This window comes from Natator depressus, chromosome 3, assembly GCF_965152275.1.
Source record: "Natator depressus isolate rNatDep1 chromosome 3, rNatDep2.hap1, whole genome shotgun sequence".
Taxonomy (NCBI): domain Eukaryota; kingdom Metazoa; phylum Chordata; order Testudines; family Cheloniidae; genus Natator; species Natator depressus.
The window spans coordinates 33,421,997-33,448,215 of NC_134236.1; the positions used below are offsets into that span (position 1 = coordinate 33,421,997).

Consider the following 26,219-nt stretch of genomic DNA (forward strand, 5'->3'; position numbering starts at 1 on the left):
ATGGGACACAGAGCTTGTTAGAATAGGTTAAAATGTGGTCCAAGTCATAGTGCCCAAAATTGTTACCATCTGATGGCTGTTCAGAGGCCTGTGAAACTAAGTTCATGGTCTCAGTCTAGTTCCTACTGGACTAGATTCCATATGACAAATCACCAATATAATTAGCATCTTTCTGGCCAGTTTCACAATGCTTTCTCCATATGCAGAACCCCAACAGGATCTACTCTTTTAGCTCTGCTTTGCATATTCAGATGTACAGGAGTACAGATCACAGATGGCACTGCAGGACCTGACCCAGTGACCTCATCAGAAGGGCATAATGTAGACCACCACTGGGAGGAACAGGGAGTTCACAAGCCATATCTAAAAAGGGGATATGGTCTTTTTTAAAGATATGGTCTTTATCACAAAAAAGATTAGGACCTTTTAAAACATTCACGACTCTGAAATTGTACCTTGTCCCCTTCAGCTCTGAAGAGCAGATATGTGCAGAAATAAGTGAGTCATTTTATTACCACACATTTACAGTGAATCACTTCTCTGACCATAACCACACTTTACAGGAAGTAATTTATAGTGTTACAAAGACTTTCTTCTAAACCAAGCTGAACAGCATAGCAAACAAGTGACAGGCATTTTATTTGTAAGTGGAACAGTAAAAACACTGTCCTGTAGGAGTGTTCTGTGCCAACGAGAGAAACATGCTAGGATAATCCCATCTTCAATTTAAGAAGTCTACTAGCACCTCTGCTGTCTGAATGCAATACCACCAGAAAATAATCTGTGGAGAACACAAATTACAACTAGCCTGCTATGCATCGTGAGTGCAAAGTTTTATTTTTAACTTATATCTATATTTCAAGAGACCTGAGAAGGGATTATTTTTAAAAGCACAAAGCAATGCTGTGTTAACATGAAAGAGATGATTAACTGCATTTATATTATCAATCCATCTCCATGCACCAAAAAAACCCAAGAAAGGTCATTGTTATCTCAAGCAAACTGACCCTTCTACAGCAGTGACTGACAGTGGGGTTTCAGCCAGTTTTGTCAATATATACACATTGCCTGTGAATCAGATATGTCAGTCAATTTAGACTCTTCCATTCACTTCTGATTACAACACAAAGGTCTGCTCTTCTCTCCCCCACAGCTTTCCAAAAGCCCTATGTTTTCCATGTTTCCTAGCATCACTCCCACTGGAGCCTTTGAGAGTCCACACCCTCTTTTCTATAATTCTTTATATTCTCCAAGGAATCCCTCAAGCTTCCCTGCCTGCAGGAACCTCTTACAGCCAGCCCCTCTAAATTTTCATATGGCATGGCTACCATAATCAATGAAGATTAAAAATTTATCCTACCTAGCACTGGCCTGTATAGGCCAGATTCCAGGAGAACTAGAGAGGGGTCTTTAGCTTACTGAACTCAATAAATATGGTATTACAGTTACCTTCAAACCAAACTTTTTAAAAGTGAATGAATATATAGTAATAAATTCATAGATTCCAAGGCCAGAAGGGACCATTGTGACCATCTAGTCTGACCTCCTCTATAACACAGAGAGAACTTCCCCCACAATAATTCCTAGAACATAACTTTTAGAAGAACATCCAATCTTGATTTTAAAATTGTCAGTGATGGAGAATCCACCACAACCCTTAGTAAATTGTTCCAATGGTTACTCTTACCATTAAGAATTTACACTTTATTTCCCATCTGAATTTGTCTATTCTTGTGGCCACTGGATCATACTAAACCTCTCTCTGCTACACAGAAGAGCCCATTATTGAACATTTATTCCCTTTGCAGATACTTTATGGTCTGTAATCAATTCACCCCCTTAACCCTCTCTATGTTATGCTAAATAGATTGAGCTCCTTGAGTCTATAAGGCAAGTTTTCTAATCCTTTAATCTTTCTCATCTCTGCTCTTCTCTGAACCCTCTCCTATTTATCAACATCCTTCTTGAATTGTGTGCACCAGAACTGGACAGAGTATTTCAGCAGTGGTTACACCAGTGCCAAATGTAAAGGTAAAGTAACCTCTCTACTCCAACTCAAGATTCCTGTTTATGCATCCCAGGATTGCATTAATTGTTTTGGCCACAGCATCACACTGGGAGCTCATGTTCAGCTGATTAACCACAAGGACCCCCAAATTTTTTTCAGAGTCACTGCTTCCCAGGATAGAGTCTCCCACCCTGTAAGTATGGCCTACATTCTTTGTTCCTAGATATATACAATTAGCCATATTAAAACACATAACACAAGAACGACAAGTTCTCAAATGAAATTAATAGGCAGCAAGTTTAAAACAAACAAAAGGAAGGATTTCTTCACACAATGCACAGACAACATGCGGAACTCTTTGCCAGAGGATGCTGTGAAGGCCAAGACAAGGCTCAAAAAAAACAAAAAAACCCCCAAAACTAGATAAATGCATGGAGGATAGGTCCATCAATGGCTATTAGCCAGGATGGTCAGGAACGGTGACCCTACCCTCTGTTTGCCAGAAGTGAGGAATAGGCAACAGGGGATGGATCACTTGATGATTACCAGTTCTGTTCATTCCCTCTGCAGCACCTGGCCACTGTTGGAAGACAGGATACTGGGCTACATGGACCTTTGGTCTGACCCAGAATGGCTGTTCTTACATTCTACTGTATGTTCTTATATATTGTTTGCTTGCACCCAGTTCACCAAACACTCCAAATTGCTCTGTATCATCGATCTGCCCTCTTCATTATTTACCGTTCCCTCAAATTTTGCCCATGACACAAAAAGTATCAGTGATGATTTTATGTTTCTTTCCAGGTCACTGATAAAGATCTTAATTAGAGAGGGCCAAGTACTGATACCTTTGGGACCTCATTGGAAACACACCCACTTGATTATTCCCCATGTACAACTACATTTTGAGACTTATCAGTTAGCCTAACTGATTTAATGTGTGCCATGTTAATTTTATATCAGTCTAGTAAATGAATTACTGGTTTCCATGCACTAGAATCCTATAGTTATTTTGTAGTCTTGTTGCAAGCTAGTTTTATTGTTAACCCCTTAGAAGCAGAGGAGTCAACAAGGTCAAGAGAAATCAAGAAGTCATTGCGCCTCAAGGTTAATATCTGAACTTATATGTATTCTACAATTTGAAAACACATTTAACATTTAAAAAAAAATAAAACTACCAAGCAAAGTGAACACATACAAGCTGAATTCATTTTCAGTGACTAATTGAAAGGAAGTTGTGCTGCAGATCAAGTTTTGGGAAGTTGCATGTAAGGGAAATGATGCATTCAGTCACAACAACAGATGTTCACTGTGAATGTACGTAAAAACATAATAGGGACAATATACAACATTTCCATTAGTTCATTCATGAAATGGGTTAAAAACAAACAAACACACACACACACACACACACACACACACACACACCCCCCACTACCCCTCTTATGTAGGCCAAATCAAGCAACCGGATTTGATTTCCAACAAAAAGAAAGAATAGTCAGTTTTAAAATCTGATTTGCACTAATACATTTTCTTTCCCCATTAAAAACCTAATATCTTTTTATGCAATTCAAAGAACACAAGGAAAAGGGAAACAACTTTTGCATACAGACAAAACAAATACTTTTCAAGGAAAAATGCAGTTTCTTGAAATCCATATGGAAATCATGCAACGTACTATTTATAAAAAACTGAAACACTTACTCTCCTAGACTTCGGTCACAAAAGGTAAATGCATTTTAGGAGGGAAAAAAAAATCGGTTACAGGATAAGAAATTACATTGTAATGAACAAGACTGAACAAGAGTTTGTTGTACAGTAAGTTATTATCAAAACGGACTGGTTTTCCAGTTCTTAATGTTTTTCAAATAATTATATTACTTTTAATATCCTACAGGAAAGTGGGCATGTCTATGCATAACACAAATTTGCAAAATAAAAGAATCATGCATTGTGAAATTAGCAGAACATTTTGTTTTAAAGCTATTTTTACACGTGTACTTTTAAACCTGACAAAATACTTAACAACATAGTCCCAAAAAATCTGCATTGGTATCACTGCCTTATTATTACTAAGCACATACAAGTTTGTATTACTTTTTTTCAGTTTGTAACAATGTGCTCCATCACATGTTCTGCGCACATTAATACAAATACTAACAAGCACAAAAAGACACAAACTCAGAGAAACCACCTCCCGAATAGCACTGAAACTCAACCTGGCTCAGGCCATCTTCCTCAAGCAACAGCCTGAGTTAAAACTGAAGTCTTTTCAATTCATAGTAAAGGGCAAAAGTCTCTGATCAAGGGGAGAAGCAAATTCCAGAGCCAAGGTACTCTGTCTCCACTAACGAACTACTTCCCCCAGCTCCCCAGAACTTAAATCTGAGGACTGTTAGCAAGACTCTTCCAGTAGGTCACAAATATCAGGCTAGTATAGGGACCCAAACCATGTAGAATTTTATACATTCAGGTCGACATCTGAAATTGCACCTGGAAACAAACCGGTATTGTCTCTGGAACACAGGTATAATGGGCACCACGCAAGTAGAACAGACACCACATAGTAAAGGAAGCAGGTACATTACGCATTAGCTGAGGTTTTCAAAGTGGTCTTAAAGAACAGCACAATGCATAGCACACATAGTGGTGGATTTGGAAGTAAAAATGGCTATGCTTGACTCATGAGGAAGGCCTTTCAGACAGATGTTGAAAAAAAGCATTCAACTACTACAGCCACGTTGGAGCCCGGCCATAGTGCAAGGATCCAGAAGGACCTCAGAACAAAAGGCAGACATAGCCCCTTCAAAGAGTTAATAAATATCTTTGTTGTTTGGACTGAGCTTCAGTGAACTCTTAGCCAAGAGAGTTCTACCTTGGCCAAGGGTGGAAAGTAGAGTTACCCAGCCCATCTGTGTCTAATGAAAAAGAAGCTTACATCTATGAGCCACTACAGTGTCAAAGTGTCTTACCTTTTTCACCAATGGCAGCCTCAGATATACTTTAAATGAGAGATGACTGCATAAAACTGTAGAACCCCAAATAGGAAAGCCCTCTAGAGAAATGAGAAACTGCCCAAAACTTCTTTCTTCGAGCTCTCCAAGGAGCTGAGCAATACAAACAACACCATCTACCCTTGCATATCAGTAGTATCTCACAGACAACAGTATCCAAGACTGCTGAATGGTTTATAAGCATGACTCATAGATTCTAAGGCCAAAAGGGACCATTTTGATCATCTAGTCTGACTTCCTGCATAACACAGGCCATACAACTTCCCCAAATGAATTCCTGTTTTAACTAGAGCATATCTTTTCGGAAAATGTCCAATCTTGATTTTAAAAATTGGCAGTGATGGAACATCTACCACAATCTTTGGCAAACTGTTCCAATGATTAATTAATAGTCATTCAGCCATGACTAGAACCAGAAGCAGCACAGCATCTGTACTAAACCCAAACGTAAAGCCAGATTGAAAGAGGTCAAGGAAGATACTAGTTACACAACAACCTCCTCAATAATCTCTCCCCAAAAGAGAAGCTGAGACAGGCAAAAGTGCTATACTTGTCATTTTATTTAGGGACCCTGTGACAGATAGGGTAATTTTCTGCATAGCCTTGGGAGACATTATTAAATTAAGTTTAAGTATCCTTGGGGTCCATTGTTTTAAATGAATGGTTTATGTATGATCGTGTTGTATTCCATGGGGAAGGGCTGCCACAGCTCCTTCAGGAACTAAAAACAGTAGGTGCTGATTAAGGCAAATCAGCCAGGTTGTACGCCCTCTCCTGGGTGCGCTTGCATACACTAGTTCAAACTGAATTCTCCAGAGACCAACAGACAAAAAGAAAGAACTCTGGGATAAATAGGTGGAGTTTAAATGGATTTAGGGCCTCCTTTCTGATTCAGCAAATGTACAAGACTGTCCAGCCAAGGGGGCCCCAATTCTTCAAGGACGACACCTTCCAGAGTCTGGAACTGGGGTGATCTTTGCTCAGCTTTTTAGCATATGTGTAGGTTCCTTTATTGTTTTTAATTTTCTCTGTAATGTTTTCACTTAAAGAATGAATGTGCTTGCTTAGAAAGAACTGCATGGTAACTTATAATTGGGGGCAATTACGCCTGGCATACCAAAGTACAGACACTGGCCTGCTTAGGCAGTCTGGCTTGAAGGGAATATCACAGTGCAGGGAAGGAGGTGTGCAGCCTGGAAAAACCCTGGTCAGGAGGGAGAGAGACCCAGGTCTCTGCCCATGAGAGGTGATGGCTGAGGAGCCAGGAGCCTACAGTGGGTGCCTTTGGTGGACCATGGAGAGGGGACACAGGTGCAGTTGCCCTGAACTGTGACAGATCCAACAACTACTTGAAAGAAGAAAAGGCCACTTTGCCTAAACAAGGGAAAGCAATGATGATCTCAGCCAGTGGTAAACAGGCTGACCAGATAGCAAGTGTGAAAAATGAGGACAGAGGGTGGGGGGGTAATAGGAGCCTATATAAGAAAAAGCCCCAAATATCGGGACTGTCCCTATAAAATCGGGACATCTGGTCATCCTAGTGGTAAACCCAATATTCCAGGCTAGATTATAATCAGAGGCATGGGTCCAAACCATAGGTTGCAGGCTGAAGCTCCCTCAATATGTTTAGAACCTAACTGAGAAATCCTGGTTGAAACTCAGAGGACTGATGTTCTACTAATCATATGAATAATTTAATTGATCGAACAGTTTAAGTGACTCAACATACTGACATCTTTGAGAGGTGAGGTAGTGCAGCAGAACTTTCAGCTCCTTTGTTACTGTTGTAGATGAGGCATTTGGGGGGTTGGATTTATGTTAGTTAAAAATAATCTTACTGGTATTTGAGACTACATTTACCAGATAAGCTCTTTACTGCCTGGGTCTTATTGATATCAAAGTGCTTTCGTTCCCAGTTTGAGAAAGAACTACTCATCTACAGTTCACGGCACTGCCCAAACTACTCAAGCATTTTACAATACTAGAAAGAGACAAGAAGGGAAGTCCTTTTGCAAAAACCCTCACTAAAAGGAGGGTTTTTGCAAAGGATCCTTGGGATCACTGCAAGGATTCCTTCCTTTAAAAAAAGCTGTCAGAAGCACTTAACATTAGCATCAAGACAAAGATAATAACTTAACCAAAAACAAAGAATAGATTTATATTGCTGGTATAAATAATTGTTTGTACTTCAAATACTAACATTAAATTAGAATTGTATTTACAATGGGTATTTCAAAGTTAAATCACCTTATATGCTCACCTCTTTCTGCTCAACCTGGAGTGCTGATTTTAAAATATCTCTAAGCTGTATTAGTTGTTTCCTTTCCTCATCCTGTGCTTGTTTAATCTAGAGTACAGACGCAGACACGACAGAGGTTAAAAGTTAATGTGTTACTATTTATATTAACACAGTTCTTTACAGCTTGTTACTTAACTGGTTCAGATTTCCTGACAAATGATCAACAAAATACAAAAGAGAAATGATAAGTTCCTTTACCCGTATGCCTACAAAAAACTTGACAACAATTTGGCTGCTGGTGTGCTGAAACCACTGCCTACCATGCTGTCTCACACTGTCTCACTGTTTACTTGTACTCCCCTGTGTGTCTCTCTCCATCTACTTTTGTCTTGTACTTAGACTGTAAGTTCTTTGTGACAGAGACTGTCTTTTTGTTCTATGTTCGTACTGCACCTACCACAATATGGTCGTGGTCCGTGACTAGCACTTCTACACACTACAGCAATACAAACAACAACAATAGTTTTATAATCTACTCAAAGCTCTACTCAATAAGTCTGAATCAAAAAGATTAGATTTCTTTAATAAAACACAAAATTGGAAGACACAATATGGCAGACTGCTACTTACTGTGTGAAGATCAGTTGAGAGTGTTTCAATTGAAGGCTTGAGACTTTCAACTGCTTTCAGACCATCCTGGAAGAAACTTAAAAAATAAATTATTTTTTTTCAGAAAGGAAATAGTATTGTTAGAATTAATTTCAAATGCTCAAGCTATTTTGTTCTTTTCTGTTAAAAACGCTTTACTGAAGAAAGAGACACAGTAGAAGCTGGTAAATGTATATACACACAGACTCCCTATACACGGAGGTGATAGCCATGCAACAAATTATGAAAATGCAACAAATTGCAAGGCCACAGGATACATTAATTTCATGCACTTTCAACCAATTCACCTATCTGCCCACTAATCCATCTTCTTGCAAACTCATTCTAACATTCCAGCTCTCTGAACAGCTTAAAAAAAAACCTGACATCAATTTAAAATCAACCTGCTCAAAAAGTTTTCCTTTTTCTCACTAAAAATATGCAATCTCTTCCCCGGCACCCCACCGCCCACACACCCCAGTTTTAGAACACTGATGGTTCTTCTGCACATAAAAACATCATGACTTTTAAAGTCCAATGTCTCAGGATCTAATGGGAGCTTTCCATAGAAAGGAAGATTCCTCAGCTTCTCAAAGGGACCCGCGCAATCACTTATGGCCAAGCATTTGATAACTATGTTTGGCCTGAATATGCAGGTGTGCAGATAATTCGAATAACTATGATCGTGTTCCCTTATCCTATCTATTCCAGTACTTTTTAAATTAAATAAAAACATTCTGAACATTTTCAACATTTTCATGATTAAAAAATACAGCAAACACACACAGTTTGTTTACGTTAAATATTACTCTGCAGTGTTTGCAACACAAATATAGCAGCATTGTGAACCACATGGGAAAATAATTATTTTCATTGCCCAAGCTCAATGAAATGCATAAAATAGATGAATGATAAAGATTATCCACAATGAACGTGATTTTTTGAGTATTACTAGTAGTACAGCAAAGAAAATTTACTTTTATACAACCTGATGGTATTCTTTTAAGATGGATGTTTATGGATCTAAACAGGTTGATAATCTCGTTCACACTTCAGAATAATGAGTTTACTGCTATATTATCAATCTGTCAAAAACAAATAGAGTAAAACAAGTCCCAGTATCCTGCAGTCTAATGAGGGCTTCTGCGTTTCTCATTATTGAAGTTCTCCATTCAGCTAGAAATAAAGTAAAGCCATTCTCTCAACACACTTTTATGCTATTGCTTATCCAATGTATTTTTAAAGAGAACAGAACTGACTTTGCTCATTGATAAATACACTCAGAAAGATTTCAAAGCCAGCAGGCCAATCTGTCTCGCTCCCTTCCATGGACAAAAAGAAAAGGAGTACTTGTGGCACCTTAGAGACTAACAAGTTTATTTGAGCATAAGCTTTCGTGAGCTACAGCTCACTTCATTGGATGCGAGCTTATGCTCAAATAAATTGGTTAGTCTCTAAGGTGCCACAAGTACTCCTTTTCTTTTGGCGAATACAGAATAACACGGCTGCTACTCTGAAACCTCTCATTATGCAAGGCACTGAATTTAGCCATATGGAGTGGAAATCTATCAACTTCATGAAAACACTCGTACAGATATAGACAGACATCTTCTTCCTTTCCAAATGCAAACAGATGGACATCATACCGAAAGGACTGAAGGTAAAAAATCCATTACAATCTACATACCACACAGACTATGCTGACAGCTTGTGCCACACACTCTCAAAGAAACTGCGGAACCACCTGATCAACATCCTCTACAGCAAACAGGGAAAGATTAAGAATGAGCTCTCAAAACTGGATACTCTCATAAAAAACCAACCTTCCACACAAACTTCCTTGTGGCTGGACTTTACAAAAATTAGACAAGCCATTTACAACACACACTTTGCTTCTCTACAAAAGAAAAAGGACACTAAACTATCTAAACTACTACATGCCACAAGGGGCCACAACACCGGTTCCCTTAATCCACCCAGCAATATTGTTAATCTATCCAACTATACTCTTAGCCCAGCAGAAGAATCTGTCCTATCTCGGGGCCTCTCCTTCTGCCCCTCCACCCCCACGAACATGATACAGTTCTGTGGTGATCTAGAATCCTATTTTCGACGTCTCCAACTCAAGGAATATTTCCAACACACCTCTGAACAGCATACTAACCCACAGAGACCTTCCTACCAAGACTACAAAAAGAAGGATTCTGGGTGGACTCCTCCTGAAGGTCGAAACAACAGACTGGACTTCTACATAGAGTGTTTCCGCTGACGTGCACGGGCTGAAACTGTGGAAAAGCAGCATCACTTGCCCCATAACCTCAGCCGTGCAGAACACAATGCCATCCACAGCCTCAGAAACAACTCTGACATCATAATCAAAAAGGCTGACAAAGGAGGTGCTGTCGTCATCATGAATAGGTCGGAATATGAACAAGAAGCTGCTAGGCAGCTCTCCAACACCACTTTCTACAAGCCATTACCCTCTGATCCCACTGAGGGTTACCAAAAGAAACTACACCATTTGCTCAAGAAACTCCCTGAAAAAGCACAAGAACAAATCCACACAGACACACCCCTGGAACCCCGACCAGGGGTATTCTATCTGCTACCCAAGATCCATAAACCTGGAAATCCAGGACGCCCCATCATCTCAGGCATTGGCACCCTGACAGCAGGATTGTCTGGCTATGTAGACTCCCTCCTCAGGCCCGATGCTACCAGCACTCCCAGCTATCTTCGAGACACCACTGACTTCCTGAGGAAACTACAATCCATCGGTGATCTTCCTGAAAACACCATCCTGGCCACTATGGATTTAGAAGCCCTCTACACCAACATTCCACACAAAGACGGACTACAACCCGTCAGGAACAGTATCCCCGATAATATCACGGCAAACCTGGTGGCTGAACTTTGTGACTCTGTCCTCACCCATAACTATTTCACATTTGGAGACAATGTATACCTTCAAATCAGCGGCACTGCTATGGGTACCCGCATGGCCCCACAGTATGCCAACATTTTTATGGCTGACTTAGAACAACGCTTCCTCAGCTCTCGTCCCCTAATTACCCTACTCTGCTTGCGCTACATTGATGACATCTTCATCATCTAGATCCATGGAAAAGAAGCCCTTGAGGAATTCCACCATGACTTCAACAATTTCCATCGCACCATCAACCTCAGCCTGGACCAGTCCACACAAGAGATCCACTTCCTGGACACTATGGTGCTAAGGAATGCATCCGATGAAGTGAGCTGTAGCTCACAAAAGCTTATGCTCAAATAAATTGGTTAGTCTCTAAGGTGCCACAAGTACTCCTTTTCTTTTTGCGAATATAGACTAACACGGCTGCTACTGTGAAACCTTCCATGGACAGATTACTAAACACGACAAATGATCGTGTGGTGATTACGTGGTGCAGATGACAACATGCCACAGTATTAGCTCAATCTAACACCTCATTTCATATTAAGTAATATAGCAACAAACGAGCAACTGATCTATTAGAGCAAATCAGTACGTCAAAAGCCTGCAGTGAAATGTGTTCAGCTGAGTCTTAGATCTATTTTAAAGACACAGAAAAATATTTTTGGAAACATTATTGCCGCTACCAGTTTCCATGAAAATGCAAAATATTGTAACTATAGAATCTTTTAAAACAAAGAAACATAGAACTTACTTGCACTGTGCATGAAAATACTTGATCAGATTCTGAAGCAAGTCAACTCCTTTTTTAATCTTGATTTCATTGACTTTCAGAAGGTACTGTTAAAACAGTAGTTAACAGAAGTAAAAATAATGAAATATCAATTACTTTTTCATATTTTGTGATTTATAGGAATGGTAATTTTAAAATTATTTTCAATTATATTTCAACAAGCTTTAACAACCACAGCAGATTTCGAAAAGTTGAAAAAACTTTGACCATGTGGAAGAGACACCTCAGGGCATCAACCAAACCTCAAACAACTGGTATCAATGCCAAGTCTTGATATCCAGTTAGGATACATGTCTGTGGTTAACTCAAATCCTTGCCCTTTAACTCTTGAGGCCTACTAAAAGAGGATCACAAGAAGCATGAGGGAGGCCTAGAGTGCCTTCAGGAAATCATCCTGTAACCAAACAGTGGCCTCTAGATTCGCACTCACAGTCAAGCCCAAGACAGATGTATCTGGCAATAAACATGTTCGTATGCCAGAAGGGATTTTCAGTATTGCCAACCCCACAACTCATCACAAGTCATGAAATCAGGGGCAAGGGGGAACGCGGTTTTTGGTCCGTCTTCTGATTTTTGCATTCCCCTGTCCAGCTGCAGAGAGAGAGAGAGAGAGAGAGAGAGAGAGAGAGAGTGTGTGTGTGTGTGTGTCTGTGTGTGTGTGTGTGACAATTTCAGCATGGCCAACTCTCACAAAGTTATAGTGAGCATGGTGATGTTGGAGCCTGTGGGAGGAGCACTTACTAGAGACTCAACCAAAATCGGGGCCCATTGTGCTGGGCAGTATACAAACACATAATAAGAGATGTCCCCTGCCCTGAAGAGCTTACAGTTTAGTGCAAAGGATGGTGGTGAGTCTGATGTGGGAGCTGAAACTATGACTCCCTAAAGCAGGGGTTCTCAAACAGGGGTTCAGGACCCCTCAGGGGGTCCCAAGGTTATTACATGGGGGGGTCGTGACCTGTCAGCCTCCACCTCAAACCCCGCTTTGCCACCAGCATTTATAATGGTGTTAAATATATAAAAAAATATTTTTAAATTTATTGGGGGGGGGAGCGTCACACTCAGAGGCTTGCTATGTGAAAGGGCTCACCAGTACAAAAGTTTGAGAACCACTGCCCTAAAGTCACCTCATGGAGGGGCCACCAAACATCCATTAAATGAAAATAACTTTTAATCTCTGCTAAGTAGGGAGGGATTCAAACTGGTGACCTACAGGTGAAAGGATCTATCACATTAACAATACCCCAGGGCATGCTTATTGGAAAGATACATTTAACTAATCAAATTCTAACTTTCTGAAGGCAGGGTCTTCCACTCTCTGGACACACAGGCAAAATCTCCCACACTTTGCTTAGTTTCAAACACACTAAGTCTGCAGTACCTATTCTTAACTGGACAATTCTCATTAACCAAATACAAATAAAAATGCAATAGTAAAATGAATATTTAAAAGTGAATTTAGATGTTGTGCTAGTATGTTTTGTAACATAAAATCATTCTAGTGATTATTCCAGGATCCTTATGTTAAAATTAATATATATGTATTTTTCCTCAACCCCCATGTTATCAGCATGGTTTGACCCCATAGCCTTTAAATCCACCTCAGCTACAGGATTAACTAGTAGGGGAAAGCACACTGTTTTCCTTTATATAGATCAGCTCCTCCAGGGAAGTACAACATATACTTTGTCAGTGGGTACACAAGTGTTTGAGAGAGAACAGAAAAACACTGGTCACCATCAGAATTCTTGGTTTCTATTCCTGGCTCTGGGAGCAGATTGTGGTCTAGTGGTTACAGACAGCATAGCCAAATATAAAAATAACCCTGATTGGGTCATCTGTGGGGGTGAAACACAGGATCTTTGGATGTTAAAACATGAGCTACCTCTTGAGCTAAAGAATCACAGGTGAAATCCTGGCCCCACTGAAGTCAAGATCCTAGATCTCTTAACATGAAAATAGTAGGAACATAGGACTAGTAGGGACCGCCTGAGTCACTGAACCCAATCCTCTCCGACCACAGGCAACCCCATTCGTAAACGTATCAGAGCAATCATAAATCTTTACATGTAATCTAGCAGCTACAGTATAACACAGATCTACACGGTTAAACACAAACACCTAAACTGACATGTTCCTTCTGAAAGCATGTGGCAGAGGGGATGACAAAACTCTATTATAGCAGAATGCTACGTTCTGTTCCTAGCTCTGACTGAAGTGACCTTTTGCAAGCTCTTAGTTATCTTCTCTGAGAAACTGGCAAATGATAGTTATTCCCACAAGTTATGAAACCTTGACTCAAAATAAGGGTTAAGAAGGGCACAGAAATATCAACTGCATTCAGTGGACGAGCTAGGACCAAAAACTCATGGTCTCTGGGCTTGCAATTTAATGCACCTTCCTCTAAGCCATAAGGCATTTTAGGAAGGGGAAGGGGTTATCTCTTTCATTTTGCTTCTCCAAAATAATGTGATGGCTGCAGCTTTTCAAATCATCATGAGCTTCTGTAAAGTAAGGGTCAAATTATGTCACCCATAATAAATTTGTGAGAACTGGCAATGCCGAACTTTTTACAACCACAAAGAGCACTTCTTCTAACAGCTGAGCTGCTTCTTCTCTCTCTCTCTCTCTTTTTTTTTTTTTTTTTTTTTTAAAGAAAACACCACAGACTGGGAAGAAAGGAACTCAAGAGAAGCAAGAGATGCACACACACAAAATGCAGCACTTCACTTCAGAAAAAAAATAAGGATTTTATTGCACAGCAAAGAAAACAAGCTACAGTAAGGGCTGCAGAAATTCTGTAGGAATTTTTGAAGTATCACTAAAATTCAACTGAAATACCAAAATTGGAGAATATGTTTTATCTTGCAAAATGAAAGCTTCAAAGTGGTATAGGTTTATTTAATTTATTTCTTCTTCCTTAACTATTCAAGATCATGAACCATGGAACGTTATTGTCTACAGGATATGGTTATGGAATATATTTAATCCTTTCTGTATAACTGAATACTCAAGCACAGCCTTCAGTGGTTCATTTTATTGTGCTCGTTCAAATGAAGCATTGAACGAATGAAAGCATCCAACCAGCTTCATACAAAATATGTTCAGTTTTTTTGACGTGAAGAGATTCAACAAAGCTCAAAAGCCCCAAGCTTGACCTCATCTACACTATCCTTTTTTCCTAAAATGTTTCATTGTTGTAGCAACACCAGGAACATTATCCTATACAGCAAGTTCTTATGCTGTGCTCATCTTCACAGTATTTGAGCCTCTCCTACACAGAACTGGTGAGAGCCTGAGGAAAGTAGCAAATTTTTCAAGTGGGATTTTCAAAGCTGTCCAGAGGATTTGGGCACCCATTTCCCTTTTTAAATGAATGGCGGTCCAAATCCCTTTGCCAGCTATGAAAAACTCAGTCTGAGGATATGTCTACACTGGAAAGTTTCTGAGCCACAAGTTATATCACTTTTATTAAAATGCTGGAATTAAACTGCTGTTGCATGTCAACACAAGCAGCCTTGTGACGCTGGATCACATCCACATTAGCACCTCTTGCAAGGGCAAAGACAGCAGTGCATTGTGGTAGCTATCCCACTGTGAAACTGGCCGCAGGCTGCTTTGAGAAGGGTTTGCAATGCCTCATGGGACAGGCACAGCATCACATGATGCAGGTTTCCCAATCCCATTGTTCCATGGACATCCTAACTACATTGCCAGCTGCTTTTCAACTGAAGTGGTGGGTAGAGGGGAGAGTGTGTGAGACAGGGTGTGTGTGTATGGGGGGGAGAAAATGCGTGTTTTGGGGGACAGAGAGTATGTCAGCATGCCATCTCGTAAGTTCAGACAGCAGCAGGAAGCAACCAGTTCTGAGGCAGGGGGAGGGGGAAACCCCGAAATCAGCCCCCACCTCCCTCCCTGGGCTCTCCGCACAGCACTCTCTCTCACTCTCTCTCTCTCTCTCTCTCTCACACACACAACCCTCTGCCTCGGTGTTCAGCGGCAAGAGCATTCCACAATAATGGTTTCCTTTGTTTTCCCGGAGCAGATCAGCACAGCACGCAATGGCTGTCAGAAGCAATGGCTGTCAGAAACGGTGCTTTGAAAGGGGAGGTGCACACGTCTCCAGGGCAGCCGAGTTCCAAACAATGAGCTGAGTGATCACTTGAGGCATTATGGGACAGCTCCAGAGGCCAAGTACAGCACAGAAAGCAATCAAGTGTCTACACTGGCAACAGAGCCCTGGCGCCTCTGCACAAATAGCCTTACGTCAAGGTGGCTTTTTTGCAGCGCGGCAACGGAGGAGTTTCTGCGCCCAAAGTGGCTTGGCCATGCATACATGTCTGCAGTTTGAGCGCAAAAAGCTGCTTTACTATGCAGAAATTTGCCAGTGTATACAAGCCCTTAGACTTTGTGTAGGAATACAGGGCTTTTCTAACGAATCGCCACAGGCTCAGGTATTAAAACCTTACGTTAGCAATTCAGTGCAGTGGCTACTAAGTTACACCAGCATGTGAAATCAATTAGCTCCAACCAACACTAGAATCTCAAGCATGGGTGGCCAAACTGCGGCTCACAAGCCGCATGCAGTTCTTTTACACTTAAAGTGCGGCTCGCAGAGTCCCCCATGTCCCCTCCTTCTCCACCTACCAGACTGGGGGAGGGGGAGCTCAGGACCTCTGCCTTACAGCAGGTTGGTGAGATAGGGGCTTCTGACTAGTGGGGAAGGGAGTCTCAGAACTTCAGACCCACGAGGCACACCTGCCAGGGCCTACGGCTTCAGCAGGAGTGGGGCTGAAGCCCCAAGCCACAGCTGAAGCGGCAAGCCCCGTCAGATGCTTCACGTGGGGCAGAAGCCCCGAGCCATGGCTGGCGCGCCCAGGCTCTCAAACTTCTGAAGATTGTCATATGCAGCTCGGAGGGTCGGTTTTGGCCACCCCGATCTAGAGTGTCTCAATAGAAGAGGCTCAGTTTTCTAAGCAGGTCTTTAAAAGTCTGGCTCCATGTAACATGAAACTAAAAAGGGTGGGCCGGGTACATCAAATGCTACACAATTACAAACAATCATTGTTACGTTATTATTATCATCATGAAGAATCTGAAAGGCAAAGTCCATTACTAATGGCTGTTTGTTTTTCAATACCAGCCCAATGATGTGGAACTGAGATTTTCATATTACACCACTGCCTAAACCCTAAATAATTTGGGGTGTCATGGTAGTGTGAAGACTGTTTAATTTAATCTGTGAATAACGTATTGAATGAGGCATGGGTGGTTCTATAATTTATTAGTACATGAAACAGCAGAGAATGTAGATTCCTTGTTGAAGTTAGTGTGCCAGGGTGAAGAAGTTTAATATCCTGAGTCCAATAATAAACTTCAAGTTTCCTTTGAATGCAACAGTTGTCATAACACAGAAACTATCTTTTCTCAAATTCCCTTTTTAAGAATAGAAGTACTTGTGGCACCTTAGAGACTAACCAATTTATTTGAGCATAAGCTTTCGTGAGCTACAGCTCACTTCATCGGATGCATACTGTGGAAAGTGTAGAAGATCTTTTTATACACACAAAGCATGAAAAAATACCTCCCCCCACCCCACTCTCCTGCTGGTAATAGCTTATCTAAAGTGATCACTCTCCTTACAATGTGTATGATAATCAAGGTGGGCCATTTCTAGCACAAATCCAGGTTTTCTCTCCCCCCCACACACAAACCGACTCTCCTGTTGGTAATAGCTTATCTAAAGTGATCACTCTCCTTACAGTGTGTATGATAATCAAGGTGGGCCATTTCCAGCACAAATCCAGGGTTTAACAAGAACGTCAGTGGGGGGGGGAGGGGGTGTAAGGGGATGGTGTCCCCTGAATAGATATGTGGGCACAGTTGGTAACGGGCTTTGTTGCAAGGATAGGTTCCTGGGTTAGTGGTTCTGTTGTGTGGTATGTGGTTGGTGGTGAGTATTTGCTTCAGGTTGGGGGGCTGTCTGTAGGCAAGGACTGGCCTGTCTCCCAAGATTTGTGAGAGTGTTGGGTCATCCTTCAGGATAGGTTTGTAGATCCTTAATAATACGTTGGAGAGGTTTTAGTTGGGGGCTGAAGGTGACGGCTAGTGGCGTTCTGTTATTTCCTTTGTTAGGCCTGTCCTGTAGTAGGTGACTTCTGGGAACTCTTCTGGCTCTATCAATCTGTATACCTTCAAATCAGAGGCACTGCTATGGGTACCCGTATGGCCCCACAGTATGCCAACATTTTTATGGCTGACTTAGAACAACGCTTCCTCAGCTCTCGTCCCCTAATGCCCCTACTCTACTTGCGCTATATTGATGACATCCTCATCATCTGGACCCATGGAAAAGAAGCCCTTGAGGAATTCCACCATGATTTCAACAATTTCCATCCCACCATCAACCTCAGCCTGCTCCAGTCCACACAAGAGATCCACTTCCTGGACACTATAGTGCTAATAAACGATGGTCACATAAACACCACCCTATACCGGAAACCTACTGACCGCTATTCCTACCTACATGCCTCCAGCTTTCACCCTGACCACACCACATGATCCATTGTCTACAGCCAAGCTCTGCGATACAACTGCATTTGCTCCAACCCCTCAGACAGAGACAAACACCTACAAGATCTCTATCAAGCATTCTTACAACTACAATACCCACCTGCGGAAGTGAAGAAAAAGATTGACAAAGCCAGAAGAGTTCCCAGAAGTCACCTACTACAGGACAGGCCTAACAAAGAAAATAACAGAACGCCACTAGCCATCACCTTCAGCCCCCAACTAAAACCCCTCCAACGCATTATTAAGGATCTACAACCTATCCTGAAGGATGACCCAACACACTCACAAATCTTGGGAGACAGGCCAGTCCTTGCCTACAGACAGCCCCCCAACCTGAAGCAAATACTCACCACCAACCACATACCACACAACAGAACCACTAACCCAGGAACCTATCCTTGCAACAAAGCCCGTTGCCAACTCTGCCCACATATCTATTCAGGGGACACCATCACAGGGCCTAATAACATCAGCCACACTATCAGAGGCTCGTTCACCTGCACATCCACCAATGTGATATATGCCATCATGTGCCAGCAATGCCCCTCTGCCATGTACATTGGTCAAACTGGACAGTCTCTACGTAAAAGAATAAATGGACACAAATCAGATGTCAAGAATTATAACATTCATAAATCAGTCGGAGAACACTTCAATCTCTCTGGTCACGCGATTACAGACATTAAAGTTGCGATATTACAACAAAAAAACTTCAAAACCGGACTCCAGTGTGAGACTGTTGAATTGGAATTCATTTGCAAATTGGATACAATTAACTTAGGCTTGAATAGAGACTGGGAGTGGCTAAGTCATTATGCAAGGTAACCTATTTCCCCTTGTTTTTTCCTTAAACCCCCCCCTTCCCCCCAAGACGTTCTTGTTAAACCCTGGATTTGTGCTGGAAATGGCCCACCTTGATTATCATACACATTGTAAGGAGAGTGATCACTTTAGATAAGCTATTACCAGCAGGAGAGTGGGGTGGGGGGAGGTATTTTTTCATGCTTTGTGTGTATAAAAAGATCTTCTACACTTTCCACAGTATGCATCCGATGAAGTGAGCTGTAGCTCACAAAAGCTTATGCTCAAATAAATTGGTTAGTCTCTGAGGTGCCACAAGTACTCCTTTTCTTTTTGCGAATACAGACTAACACAGCTGTTACTCTGAAACCTTTTTAAGAATATTAATGGAACAATTGTATTCTATGTTAAATCTTACCTCACACATCTGAAGCTGGAAGAATCGTCTTTCTTTCTCCATCTCTTCCGCAATTTCAGCTCCACTTATTTCTGTACGGATCATTCCATGTAGCTTAGCATGCTCCTTTTTCTCTTTCTCTATTTTCGTACTATGTGGGAAAGAAAAGCTAAATCAAGTACACTACATGGACCCTTGTAGTCCTGCAAGTTTTAGATTACTTCCAATTTCTATTTCATTTGAAATTTGATAGTGACCAAGAAACAGCCAATGACTTGCTGTGATAGAAGTCTAATCCAACCGCACTACCATGAGTGACTGACACAGGAACTCAAAAAGAGTGGTAGGAAGATACAGTGTTATCTCATTGAGAGAAAAGACACATTTGTGATTCAAATTAATGCTTAATCCCAACTGACTAATCTTGGTTAACAGAGCTTAATTATGTCACTAGATTTTCAAAGCTTCCCCTGTCAACATGGCTTCCTTTCTGTGTGCAGGGCTCCCGAAGCCCAAAGCACAGCTGCCATCTCTTCTGCTGCTGAGCCAGCTGGCATTGGGGACGGCGGCCAGCTGGCTGTGTTGCAAATTTTAAAGTCTGCTAAACCAGGTGCCTTGATCCTCTGAAGGTTTCTGCCAGTTTTCTGAAACCTATGTGTAATATGGGTTCTACTATATTGGAGCAAGAATTATAGTATTTTCTCATGACATGGTTTTAAGATTACTCTAAATGGAGAACCTGAACTTAGTGTAAAATGACTTGCATGTGTTTGGAATTTCCAGTCATCAATAAACTCTGTACTTGCATCTTCTCTCGAGAATGATTAAGTGTCTCATCCTGAGCCCCAAGCAGCCAGGGGATATACCAGAATTAATCTTTCCATCAACCTTGCAACTGAGAAATGTTCTGGAACACAAACATTTAATCCCCACTACACCCTCATTGGTAAATCAAATAAAACAAATTCCTTGCAATTTTTCAGTATCCCTGGACATATCCAGCTAGCATTTGCAGACTTTCAGCCTATGACGTTTTCCATGAATGAAGGGATATCCTCAGAAAAACTCCTCCCTCTTTCACAGAGATTCATAGATTTCAAGGTCAGAAGGCATCATTGTAAAATATAAAGGCACAGCAATTTTTACTCCTCCCACTGCAACCACATTTGAATGCATGACTTCTAGCTTCAGAAGGGGGAGCCATTCCCCTAAGCCATCAGGCCATCTAACCTCTCCAGGGGATATACATCCTACACAATCATTTACATGAATCAAAAGCTAACTCCAGAACTTTTCTGGAGCCAGACAGAGCCTTGATGCTAAATGCATAGGTGAAAAGCTCCATGAAACTTCAAGGAGACAAAAGCACACAGGTCAAGGTCATGGATAGGAATGATCCCATACACGCATCAGGGGAAGAAATCAGAGGGGTGCCAAGGAAAAGCCTGCATTCCTGTCCCATTATGGCTACACAGCAGTAACAGACCTTATCTCTAGGCCCAGTGCTTTTAAGCTTTTTGTGGATGATCCTTTATATGTTCAGAGTAAACACCAGGACCAGATGATGTGGAAGTAAACCAACAAAGTGAAAAAAGAAAAAGGAGGACTTGTGGCACCTTAGAGACTAACAAATTTATTTGAGCACAAGCTTTCATGAGCTACAGCTCACGTGAGCTTGTGCTCAAGTAAATTTGTTAGTTTCTAAGGTGCCACAAGTCCTCCTTTTCTTTTTGCGGATACAGACTAACATGGCTGCTACTCTGCAACAAAATGAAGACTCCATTATTTTAAGTGCTAAAAATATCAGCATCACAAATGGTGATGGCCTATGTTAATAAGAAAAAGCGAATAATATCAGCAATGGTACAAATAGATCTACCCAAAGAAACCAGATGCCAGGCGCAAAGGATTAACCAGGTACCAGTTATAAAAAACAAGGGGAAAGGATTGATGCAAAGAATTTATAGAAAATAGTGAAATCAGCTCTCCTTTCTTTTTTGGCACTGTAGCCAGAGTAGCAGAGAACTGCTGCCAACCAGGGAAACTAGATGGGTGGGTTTCAAAACTTCAAACATGAGAGAAAGTATCCAAAAAATGTTTTTAAATCTCTCAATTTCAACAGTAGCCCATGGGAAATAATGAGAGAACTGAATTAACTGAAATGTGATCAGGTCTACATCAACAACTACTGGCATCTGGTTTGCTCACACAGCACAAAACTTGAACCTAGGTTTTCCAAGAAGATCAATTGTGTGAAACTATCCAGTCAATGAAGCAGTTACATTTTAGAAAGAAATACAAGGGCAATAACCCCCAAAACACAACAGAAAAATTGTTTAATGCCATAACAAAATATTTTGTAGTTCATTCTAGCTTATCAGATAGAGGGAGGGGAAACTTTACACAAACAAAAAACCCAAACTTTATACACACTGTCACAATCAACTGACCACAATAAAAAGATGCAGGTGTTTGCACAGCTACCATGCTTGCACCAGTGGTGAGCTGGAGCCGGTTCGCTAGAACCGGTTGTTACATTTAGAAGCCTGGGACAACCGGTTCTAAAAGGACTTCTAAATTTAACAACCGGCCAAAAGTGGCACCTTAGGCGCAGACTCTGTGGGTGCTCTGGGGCTGGAGCACCCACGGGGAAAATTTGGTGGGTGCCACTCCCTGCCCCGCTCCAGCTCACCTCCACCCCTGAGTTACGCTCTGCCCCGCTCTGCTTCTCCGCCCCCACCCGTCTTCCCACGAATCAGCTGTTCGCGTGGGAAGCCTGGGAGGGCTGAGAAGCAAGCGGCGGCTTCGCACTCAGGCCCAAGGAGGCGGAGCGGAGGTGAGCTGGGGCGGGGGGGGGGGGGCACGAGGAGGGCCGCCCGCGCCGCAGCAGGTAACCGGGGGGGGGGGGGGGGCACGGGCATACAGGGGAACTGCTCCCCGCCCCAGCTCACCTCCGCCTCCCTGAGCCTGAGTGCAAAGCCGCCGCTTGCTTCTCAGCCCCCCCAGGCTTCCCACGCGAACAGCTGATTCACGGGAAGCCGGGGGGAGGGGGGGGGGAAGCAGAGCAGGGTGGTGCTTTCAGGGGCGGGGGCGGAGCGGAGGGGAGCTGGGGCCGGGGGCAGGGCGGGGAGCTGCCGGTGGGTGCTCTGCACCCACCAAATTTTCCCCGTGGGTGCTCCAGCCCCGGAGCACCCACAGAGTCGGCACCTAAGGCGCCACTTTTGATGTGATCAATGGGGGGCGCAGCCGCTCCCCCTGCTACCCCCCTAGCTACGCTACCCCACCCCAGGAGCCAGAGGGACCTGCCGGATACTTTCTGGGAGCTGCCCCAGGTAAGCACCGCCAGGACTCCCCACCTCGCCCCCCAGCAGGTCCCTCTGGCTCTTAGGGGTGGGGCAGGATGGGCACCCACTACGGTGGCCCACGAGACCCTCCTGTCCGGATCCAGGGGAAGTCAGGAGACAGGGGAGGGGGGTGGCCACGACCCCCTCGTGGGGTGAGAAGGGAACTGATTGTTAAGATTTTGGCAGCTCATCACTGCTTGCATCCTCTGCACATGCACATGCAGACATTTGCACTTAGTTTAAAATCAACACACTGCAACCCATTCAGGGAGCAGCGGGGTAAGACTAATCTAAAATGAGAGCAGATCTGTGTAGCAAACAAGAAAAGAACCACTCTGTGTGAAAGGGCAAGATGAAGGCCTATAATGAAAAAGTAGCTATGTAGATATGTCTTATCCAGTTTTCACAGTATGTCACTATTTTTGCATTTGTTTTCCTAGCTTCAGACTCAAAGTTAGATAATTAGATAACCAGGACTTCTAATACTCTTGAAAAGCTTATTTTGCCTTTTAGAACTCAAATATGAGAAGCAGCAGGTCACTACTTAAAGGCTTTTACATTAAAAAAATCACTATTTCAAAGGAGTGAATTGTTCTTTCATTCTGACACTGACATGGATATGAATTTATGAAAAACTAGAGGAGATAAGCTATTGCAACAAAAATGGACATCGATTCTAACCTCTAAAGACCACATTTTAAAAGGTAGATTATTTTTGTAATAGAGTTGAAGATACAGCATCACTTGTATTTAAAGGCTATTTCCTTTTATAAAACTCATGTTATACCTTTCCATCACTGACAGGTCCCCATCAATCCAGTCTCACATTTCAGTCTGACTCTCCAACATATCCTCTTGTATGACTTGCTCTCTAATTAAAAGTTCAAAACGCTTCTTCCTCTCCTTGTATTTTCTATCGCTATTGACACCACCACTATCTAAACCCACAATCTAGAAGTCATCTTCAGACTGTCCCTCTCTTGTCCTGCACATATAAGTGGTCATGTCCAAATCTTTCCCCTTCTTCCTCCATAATATTCAAAGATCTATGCAGTGGTATTTCCCATTTTAAGAACAGAGAATCTCGCTCAAAATGGAAGAAATGTTTTAAGTGTGACCACTGTACAATTTTGGAAACAGAAATCTTGAACTAACCTTTTACCGTAACTGTTGTTCTTCAGGATGTGTTACACATGTTCCTCTGTAGCTGTGCGTGTGCCCAGTTGTCAGATTTTTCCCTCAGTGGTACCCAACGGAGCAACCCAAGTGCCCTCTGCTACCCCAAGCTACTACATGCAGGTGTAAATGGCAGAGCTGGCCACCCATCAATTCCTTCCTACTGGATACACTCCAATAGAGAGGGGAAGGATGATGGATCATGAAATGAACATGCGCAACACATCTAGAAGAACAACAATCATGGAAAAAGATTAGTAACCTTTTCTTTGAGTGATAGCACATGTCCATTCCACTGTAGGTCTCACAAGCAGTACAAACTGGAGGTTGGCTTCGAGTCTACTTGAATAGGGAACAGAGGATTACTCATCCAAACCAGGCATCATCTCTGAATTGCTGAGAGATGGCATAATGAGAGGCAAATGTATGGCATAATGACCAGGTTGCCACCTTGTAAATGTTCAAGATGGGAGAGGCCACAGAAGCTACCTGAGACCTGTTTGACTGTGCCAAACTCTTCTCCGGGGTGTCACATCTGTCAGCTGGTAGCATAATCAAAAACAAGTGGATATCCACGAAGAGACTGTTTGGGTGGACGCTGGACAGCCTTTCATTCTGTCTGCAATTGCGATGAACAGTTCCACCAAAGACCTTAATGGTAAGTCTGGTTCAGATAAAAAGCCACAACTCTTCTACCACCTAGAGTGTAGAGCTTTTCCTCATCTTTATGGGCATGAGGCTTTGGAAAGAAGATCAGTAAACAGATTGCTTGGTTAATGTGAAAACTGGAAACCTCTTCAGTAAGAAACTTCAGGTGAGGGCAAAAGTAAAACTTTCTCTCTACAGAAGACCATACAGGGAGATTATGATACTAGAGCTCGCAATTCCCCACTCTCTGGGCTGAGGTAATGGCAACTAAATAGCCACTTTCACTGAAAGGCGTAGCAGAGAACCGGTCACCAGTGGCTCAAAGGGAGGACCCATCAGCTTTGCTAAACCTAGATTCAAGTTCCACACAGAGACAGGGTCCTGTACCTGTGGATATAATCTGTCCAGACCTTTCAAAAATCAGACACACATAGGATGGGAGAAGAGTGAGCGGTTGTCAACACAAGGGTGGAAAGTCAACACAGCCACCAGGTGTACTTTGATGGAATTAATCGTTAACCATTGTTGTTTCAGGAACAAGAGATTGTTCAATATATGCTGGATAACAGTCGGGGCCATGGAAATGTCTTTTTGCCAGGAGCAGATGGAGAATCTTTTTCATTTAATCAGGTAAATACCCCTCGTCAAAGGCTTTCTACTATTCAGAAGCACTTCCTGTGCTCCCTTAAAAATAAACCACTTCCAACTACATCAGCCATGAAGCATCCAGACAATCAGGTGAAGGGCCTTCACGTTGGGATGTAGAAGGTGGCCATGGTCCTGAGAGACCATGTCTGTTTCGAGCAGGAGTGACAGTGGAGATCTGATCAATAAGGCTACTGAAGCTGAAAATCAGTACTGATGGGGCCATGCTGGAGCTATGAGTATAAGGTGAGCCTGGTCTTGTTTGATTTTGAGCAGGAGCGGAAACAGAGGGGAGGCATACAGCAGGCCATTTGATCATGGTAATAGGAAGGCATTTGTCAAAGAACCCAGGCTATAACACGGCTTGGGAACAAAACTGATGACATGTTCTGTTGGCCTCTTGCTTCTGTGGGAGTTCCCCAGAGCTGGAAAATTTATCTGGAAATATCTGGACTAAGGGATCACTTATGATGAATGATAAACCTGCTTAGGTGGCCTGCCAGAACATTCTGCATCCCTGAAAGGTGGATCCAAGTGGGGATGTGGAAATCACCAAGGAGAATTGCTTCTTGGCACAACTGCATTGATCGGGCTTCTCATTGCTTATTCACATAAAACCTGGCTGCTCTACTGTCTGTTAGCACCAACAAATTCTTTTGTTCAATGTGTGGAAGAAACACTATACAAGCCAAATGGACGGCTCACAATTTCCTTACATTTATATGTAGCTTTAGATCCTAGGCAGACCAAAGAGCTTGTGTCAGCAGGACACCCAAGTGATTTCCCCCCAATCTAGTTCCAGTGCATCTGTAACGAAGGTGAGCATCTGTTTTGGAGCAGCAAAGTGAGGTCCAACACAAACACTGGAGGGTTGTGTCCATGAGTCCAGACAGGACAAGACCTGATTTGGTACTTGGACCACCATGTCCCTATGATGAAACACTGGTGAATACACCAATACTAACCAACCTTGTAACTTTCTGAAGTGCAGTCTGGCATACTGC

The 26,219-nt window shown here is 42.4% G+C and overlaps 1 protein-coding gene across 4 annotated transcripts in view; it reads right to left on the bottom strand.

Moving 5' to 3' along the window:
- ASAP2 (ArfGAP with SH3 domain, ankyrin repeat and PH domain 2) overlaps positions 1-26,219 on the bottom strand; it is a 174,208-nt gene that overhangs the window by 69,263 nt on the left and 78,726 nt on the right. For 3 of the 4 annotated variants that reach the window (XM_074947676.1, XM_074947679.1, XM_074947675.1), the window contains 4 exons: positions 19,424-19,553; positions 11,593-11,678; positions 7,892-7,967; positions 7,283-7,369 (listed from right to left, as the gene is read on the bottom strand). In XM_074947676.1, the coding sequence (XP_074803777.1) occupies positions 7,283-7,369; positions 7,892-7,967; positions 11,593-11,678; positions 19,424-19,553 (379 nt within the window). The remainder of the gene's footprint in view (positions 1-7,282; positions 7,370-7,891; positions 7,968-11,592; positions 11,679-19,423; positions 19,554-26,219) is intronic. The other variant, XM_074947678.1, reaches the window with a different exon arrangement.